This window comes from Lissotriton vulgaris, chromosome 6 (assembly GCF_964263255.1).
Source record: "Lissotriton vulgaris chromosome 6, aLisVul1.2, whole genome shotgun sequence".
NCBI classification, from domain to species: Eukaryota; Metazoa; Chordata; class Amphibia; order Caudata; family Salamandridae; genus Lissotriton; species Lissotriton vulgaris.
The window spans coordinates 316,288,272-316,295,719 of record NC_141694.1 but is presented as its reverse complement, the minus strand read 5'-3'; the positions used below and the strand labels follow the sequence as shown (position 1 = coordinate 316,295,719).

General features: G+C 52.7%; 1 protein-coding gene across 1 annotated transcript; it reads left to right on the top strand.

Annotated features, from left to right (window-relative positions):
- Positions 1-1,225: 1,225 nt before the first annotated feature.
- Positions 1,226-6,483, top strand: LOC147707288 (uncharacterized). Its single transcript, XM_086925195.1, has 2 exons — positions 1,226-2,369; positions 5,873-6,483. Exons 1-2 carry the CDS (start codon positions 1,226-1,228, stop codon positions 6,481-6,483), a joined length of 1,755 nt encoding a protein of 584 aa, XP_086781321.1.
- The last annotated feature ends 965 nt before the right edge of the window (positions 6,484-7,448 follow it).

The following is a 7,448-nucleotide window of genomic DNA, read 5'->3' as shown; positions in this document are numbered from 1 at the left end:
TGATTGGGAGGGGCTAGTGGGGGGGGGGTTGCGCTCGGAGCGCCAGCCTTGGGCTGCTTTTGGGCTTGTTTTGGGCTCCCTCGGTTCCTACTGAGGGAGCCCAGTTATATATTCCCCTGGCTCCTCCTCCCGGCCACCATTTTAGGTTGAATGACCTGGTGGCCGGGAGCTCATTAGATTATTAAAAATTTTAATTCTTGTGGTGTTTTATTTGGACATGTCTGGGGAAGATTACCGAGTTCTCGAGGCAATCCGCCTTCTTAGTGAAGCGGGACGCCTGGACTTGGTGCTAGGTGACGTGCCTGGCGCGGCGCGTCCTCGGCGACAGGCCTCGGCGCGTGTTGCGGCGGTGGTCGTGGCGTGTGGTTCGCCGAAGAGGTCGCGAAAGGAGGCGGTAAGTGAGAGGGGCCGCCCGGTGCTGCATGCGGAGGGGGAGACGGTTGCGCCGCGCGAGGCGGGATTGGGGGAGGGTGAGGTGCCGGCTCCCCTGGTGTCCGTGGGGCTGCCGGTGAGGTCGCTTTCGGTCCCCGCTGCACGAGGCAAGCGGCCCGGTAAGCGCGGAGGCAGGAAGCGCTCGGCTTCCGCCTCCGTGTCTCATGAGGCGGAGATGTTGAGTGCGGAGATGGCTGTTAGTGCGCATGCGCGCGTAGGAACCCTCGAGCCTCGCGCTGGCGGGGAGGGTGTGTTGCCGGCTGTTGGGCCTGATATTCAATTTATGGATGTGACGGATTTGGGGGCCAGGAGGACTGGACAGGTTGTAACTCCGAATTTGGGCACAGGGGCTGGTGGTGATCGCTTTTCGACGCCGGCCCGTGTTTCTGGGGAGGTTTTACATGCTGGTGATGTTGCCTGTGGCGCGGTACAGCCGGCTTTTGTGCCATATAGCCCCCTGTTGTTTTCCCCTCCTGCATCAACCCGGGGAGAGGTACTTTCTGTGCTCAGTGGTTCTGTGGGGGAGGGGGAGTGGGCGCAGGTGGAAAGGAGGGCAGGGGCAGGTTTGTTGGGTGAGCAGTCTGGTCGTGTTTTGTTGCATGATTCACAGGAGGTTGCTGGGGCTGGAAAGGGGTTCGTTGAGCCTTCTGTGGGTGGTGCTGACAATGTTCTTTTGCAGGAGAGTGGTGATAGGCAGGTGGGTGTTAGATCTTGGGAGGGTTTGGATGTTTTTCCTTCCTGGTCAGAGGGGATTCGTGATGCGGGCAGGGCTACTCCCGTCCAGGGCACTGATATGCTGAGTGGTTTTGGGGGCACTTTGAGTTTTCCGGGTTTGCCTGTTGGGGGCAGATCGCTGGGGAGGATGGGGCAGCCCCGCTCGGATATCCAGCAGAGAGGGCAGGGTGGACTGGCTTCGGGTCCTGCGTCTAGGATTGTTCAGGAGTTGTTGAACTGGAGTAGTGGTGGTGAGGACGTGGAGCCTTCCCCTCCTCGGCGGGGGTTGTCGGTTCGATCTAAGGGGTCTGTTTCTCGGGAGGTTGGTCAAGTGCAGTTTCAGGATTCTACTTTTTGTATGGCTAGTGGTGTTGATAGTTTTGGCCGTTCTGGGAGTAAGGGTCCCGGCACATCAGTTCAGCCTTTTTCTTTGCAGGTCGGTGAGCGTCGTGGAGAGGCAGACTTGGTAGGGTGGAGTGCGGCCCAGTTACACCGAGGAGAAGGGAGGGTGGAGCCTGGCGCGGCCTACCCTGTACCGGCGAGGGACCCCGGCGCGGTCAACGTAAGCAGGTCAGGCGCGACCTCGTTGGCCCCAACGTCTTCCTTTCAGGATCTCGGCGCGGTCAGCAGAAGCAGGTCGGGCGCGTCCTCGCTGACCCCAACTTCTCTTTCTACAGGTATCAGCGTGGTTGGCAGAAGCGGACCAGGCGCGTCCTCGCTGGCCCCATTGTCAGGTTCTTTGGATATCGGCGGGGTTGGCAGAAGCAGGACCGGCGCGTCCTCGCTGGCCCCACATGTTTCTTCTCATCAACAAAGGGATTCATCGTTGGTTAAAGTGTACAAAACTGGTCAACGTTCAGGGGAGTACAGACGGGTCCAGTCGGCTCCCCCGCCTCAGGTGTCTGTACGGGCTGGTAAGGCCCAGGTTGGTTTCAGAAGTCCGCCAAAGGTGTTGGCCCCTCCTAGGTTGGAGGAATCGTTAGTTTTAGATTACGATGAGGAGAGCCCTGAGGAGGGCGAGATACGTGCTGAGGGTGCAAGGGGGGGGCTTTTTCACGCTTCTGTTGATGTTTTACAGGCACCAGTGGTGGTGCGTCCGAGAAATACAGTCTCCAGACCAACCCGGGAGAGCGGCCCCGCGGTGAGGGTTCCTCGGTCAGGCGACGATGTTGAACAGATGGCATGGAGAGCGAGGCCGGCCCAACCGCCTTTATTGAATCCAGGTGAGCTTGCTGGTCCACGGGCCAAGCCGTTGATGGTTTCTGTTGGAACGGGGGGGGATCCTCCTGCAGAGGGCTTGGATCTTAAGCTCCATAAAGGCCGTTATGTTAAGGATCAGGGTGTGGGCACGGGTGACGGGGGTGTGGGTTCTAAAGTGGATTCTGGGACTGTCACAGAGCCCATGGAGGTAGGTAAGGATCCTCCACACAGCAAGGAGCTTAAAATAAAGAAATTGCCTTACATGGGCGTCACGAAACCGTTGGGCGCTCATTTAATGCTGTCCACTAAGGAAAGGATTTGGAAAGGGGAGTACGTGGAATTATTGAAGCTCTTACATAGGGAAGTTAGGTCTAAGGAGGGGTCTAAGGAGGAAGAGTACGAGTTGGCCAAGCGCCCTAAGGTTCCTTTGACCATCGAAAATTGGACTGCGGCATTTCTTATATATGCTAGCGTGTACTGTGAGAAATTCCCTGAGCGCTGTGTGGCCCTGTTTAAGTATATGGATGTGATCAGAAAGGCGCAGATTACTGGCAGTGGTTATGCCTGGTCACAGTACGATGAGGAATTCCGGGCTCGGATGGCTTGGGATCCTGAAGCGAAATGGGGGGAGTTGGATAATGACCTGTGGCAACACACTATGGGAGCATCAGCGGGTGGTAAGACGATTTTCACAGCTAGTGGGTATCCATTACCTTCACGGCACTTTCAGGGTAAGCCCACTCGGGGAGGGGTGGGTGCAGCTGCGTCAGTTCAACCTGCCGATGGGACCTGTTGGGATTTTAACAGAGGATACTGCCCGAGAGAATATTGCAAATTTAGACACGAATGCTCCCAATGTGGTAGAACACACCCACTGTCCAGGTGTTGGGGGCCTCGGGTTACAAGGGGCAGGCAGTGGTCACAGCAGTCAGCCAATGCCCCTGCTCCTGCACAGCAGCCTCAACCTAACAGGGGGGGGAAAAACACTTCTGGAACTGGGCCCAAAGGCTCATACGCCAGTTAATCCTTTTCACTTGGCTGTGGCTTTGAGGGGTTATGGGAATGTTGAGGCTGCTAAGTTATTGTTGGATGGTTTTCAGGAAGGTTTTCGTCTTGGTTACACAGGGCCGCGGTTGCGGCGGTGGTCAAAGAATCTTTTGTCAGCCAATGAACATCCAGAGGTGGTACAAGACAAATTGGATAAGGAAGTGCGTGAGGGAAGGATGGCGGGTTCTTTTCGATGATTGGCCCTTGGAAAATCTTATTGTCTCCCCAATTGGTGTAGTACCTAAAAAAGAGCCTGGGCAATTTCGTTTGATTCAACATTTGTCATGGCCGGAGGGCTCATCAGTTAACGATTTCATTGATGGTGAGGCTGCTTCCGTGTCTTATTCTTCAGTGGATGTGGCCATGGCCCTGGTGGTATCTGCCGGCACTGGTGCGGCAATGGCAAAGTGTGACATCAAATCTGCATTTCGTTTATTGCCAGTACATCCTGGGGATTGGGATCTTTTGGGGATTCAATTTCAAGGAAAGTGGTATGTTGATAAGGCTCTACCAATGGGTTGTTCCATATCCTGTGCGTTATTTGAGACCTTTAGCACATTTCTCCAATGGTTTTTCACCGACACGTCAGGACACCAGCTTGTGACTCACTACCTGGATAATTTCTTTTTTGTAGGCGCTCCCAATTCCTCAGCATGCCAGAATGCTTTGCGGACATTCCAAACTCTGATGGAATTTTTAGGTGTGCCCTTGGCACCCGAAAAGACAATGGGCCCCTGCGCGACCATGTCTTTTTTGGGGATCGAAATTGATTCTACTGTTATGGAGGCACGCTTACCAGTGGATAAAAAAGCAAAAATGTTGGACCTCTTACATGTGATGTTGAACAAGGCAAAGGTGACAGTGAAGGAAGTTCAGGTGCTGCTGGGCCATCTTAATTTTGCTTGTAGGGTGGTCAGGGCAGGTAGAACTTTTTGCAGGCGTTTGGGTAGAGCTCTGTCTGGTCAGTTTTTACCTCACCATCACGTCCGCTTGTCAGCAGGTGTTAAGGAGGATCTGCGGATGTGGGTAGCCTTTTTACACTCTTTCAATGGCATTCCTCTGTACAGAGAAGAGAATTGGATTTGGGACGTCCAAATTTTTTCAGATGCTGCAGGCAGTGATGGTTTCGGTCTTTACTGGCAGGGCAGATGGTGTGCTGAACAGTGGCCTGCTGCGTGGAAGAACGGAGGCAGGAGTATTGCCTTCCTTGAGCTTTTCCCTGTGGTGGTGGCATTGACTCTGTGGGGTCAGGAGCTTGCTCACAAAAAAGTGCTGTTTCGAATTGATAATAAGGCTGTAGTGGACATTATCAATCGGCAGTCGGCCAGGGATGCTCACATCTTGAAGCTCTTGCGAGTCTTTGTGTTGGGGTGCTTGACGTATGACATCAGTTTTAAGGCCTTACACATTCCTGGGGTGGACAATGACATTGCGGATGCTTTGTCTCGTTCACAGTGGGAGAGATTCCATGGGCTAGCCTCGGAGGCGGACAGGACGCCGACCCGCATGCCGGAACATCTGTGGACTGTAGGCGAGACAGGGTTTTGCAGTTGGTGGTAGGTTCGCTCGCAGTTTCCACTATGGCAGCGTATGAATTGGCCTGGAAAGAGTTTTTAGAATCTTGGGCCTTGGGCCGGCTGGCGCGCTCCGGGCTGGAGACGATCTAAAGATGTGGTACAGTTCATTCTTCACTTGATAGACAGGGGTCTGACACGTGTGACGATTGCTGGAAAATTGGCTGGTATTGCGTTCATGGGCAAATTACTGTGGGGCTATTCTCCTTCAGCAGGGGAGGTGGGTAAGCGCATGCTGGAAGGATGGTCTAGGGAGAGGGGTAGGGAACATATGGTTCGCCGTCCTTTGTCTTGGCAGACGTTAGCCCGAGTTTTGCAGGTTTTGCCCTCAGTTTGTTTGAATGAGTTTGAGGTTTGTCTGTTTTCTACTCTTATGGTTTGGATGTTTTTTGGTGCTTTCAGGGTTTCTGAGTTACTGGGGTCGAAAGTTACTTTTGGGGTGGGGTGGGAGAATGTTCGATTTTTGGAAACGGGGTTGCACGTCTGGTTGGCTCGGGCAAAAACTGATCAACACAGCAAAGGGAGGGGCATTTGGCTGGAAGCTTCTTCCCCTTCTGAGACGTGTCCTTTGAGGTGGGCCAGGCGTTTGCGGGACTGTTCGGGGGCCGCCTTTGAGGGCCCTGTTTTTCGACATAGGGATGGTTCCAGGGTGACTGAGTACCAACTGCGCATGGTTTTGCGTAAAGCGCTGCGCTTCATGGGCTTGAATGAGACACAGTATGGTACGCATTCTTTCAGGATTGGGGCAGCAACAGAGGCTCATAACAGAGGCTGGTCACAGCAAGACATTATGTCTTTAGGGCGTTGGTCCTCCAACTGTTTTAGGCGCTATGTGCGTACTGATCCTGTTATGGCGCCTGCGGATGATAATTTTTCTTGAATTTGATGCTGCTTTTCTTTTTCAGGTTCAGTGGCCGGCCCCCGTTCTACTGTCATGACGATCTGGATAGTGGGACATTCCTTCATTAGGCGCGCGGAAGATCAAGCTATAAGAAGCTATTTTGGTCCCACACTTGGTTTTAATTCTCGTCTTTTTAATGTTGTATGGAAGGGGAAGGGAGGTATGATCTGGAGGGAGCTTATCCCGGCCTTGAATTCTTGGTTGGTGGGAGGTATTTGTCCTGACGTGTTGCTCTTGCACCTTGGTGAGAATGACCTTTGTGGGGTGAAAGGAGTAGTTTTATTGAGAGCGATGAAGAAGGATCTTTCTCTTATTCGTCAGCAATGGGCGGGCTGCCATGTTTTATGGACAGAGTTGGTCCCTAGAAGAACCTGGAGGGGTGCGATCAAGCCTAGGGCGGTTGATAAGGCGCGAAGGAAGTTGAATCTGGAGGTTTCCCGTTTTTGTAGAGATCTGGGTTTTGGGCGGGTGTCCCATAAGGACATCCGTTATGACACTATGGAATTCTTTCGCAGCGATGGTGTTCACTTATCTCGTATAGGGATGGATTTATATCTATTGGAATTGCGAGAGGTGCTCTCCAGGTGCTTGAAGATTCAAAATTTCCTGGGTTGAGGTTCTGGTTCCTTGGTTGGTCAGTTTTGGGGGGCAGAAAGAGAGGAGGGTAATTCCTTTCCCCCTCTTTTCTGGGTGGCGGAAATTGGGCGTTCTTGGTCAGCAGGGACATGAAGGTTGTTGGGTTTTTGCTAAAGTTGGGCTATGGCTTGAAAAGTTTAAATAGTTGTTTCGTGGGGTGGTTACAAGGTTTTGGGTAATGTAAGTTGTTGGTGGGTAATTTTTGGAATGTGATGTTATGCGGTGGGTTGGGATGATATTTAAATGATTATCAGGTTTTGGTATTGTTTGAATTGTAATTATGTTGTGCTGGGTGGGGGCGGGGTTTGTGACGTGTTAGGGGCGGGCCTGACATTTGGGGTTTGTAAGGTAACATCTTATTTAGTGAGGACTAGTTTTGTGAGGCGGTTGCCAGGTTTGTATTGTTGTAAATATGCACCTGTTTCAATAAAAGCGGCCTTTTGCACACTCTCAATCTGGTCTGGTGTCTGCTCACCCCCCCTCACCCCTCCCTCCCAAGGGGGGCTTGGGGGGGCAGCCGACTGTAGGGAGGTCCCCACCTCGGGCTGATTGGGAGGGGCTAGTGGGGGGGGGGTTGCGCTCGGAGCGCCAGCCTTGGGCTGCTTTTGGGCTTGTTTTGGGCTCCCTCGGTTCCTACTGAGGGAGCCCAGTTATATATTCCCCTGGCTCCTCCTACCGGCCACCATTTTAGGTTGAATGACCTGGTGGCCGGGAGCTCATTAGATTATTGAAAATTTTCCCCCCTCCCTCCCTATTTTCGGTTAGCTCCCCCTTTTTTCCTTTTTCCCTGGGTCCTTTATTTATTTATTTAATTCCTTTTATTTAATTATTTAGTTTATGCTTCCATGTTTTTTGGGTCTTTTGTCGGAACAGGTGGATATGGGGTAACAATCAGATTTTGTTCTTTGTCGCTTGGAACAGGTGCCGTGCGGAAATTGGGCGTT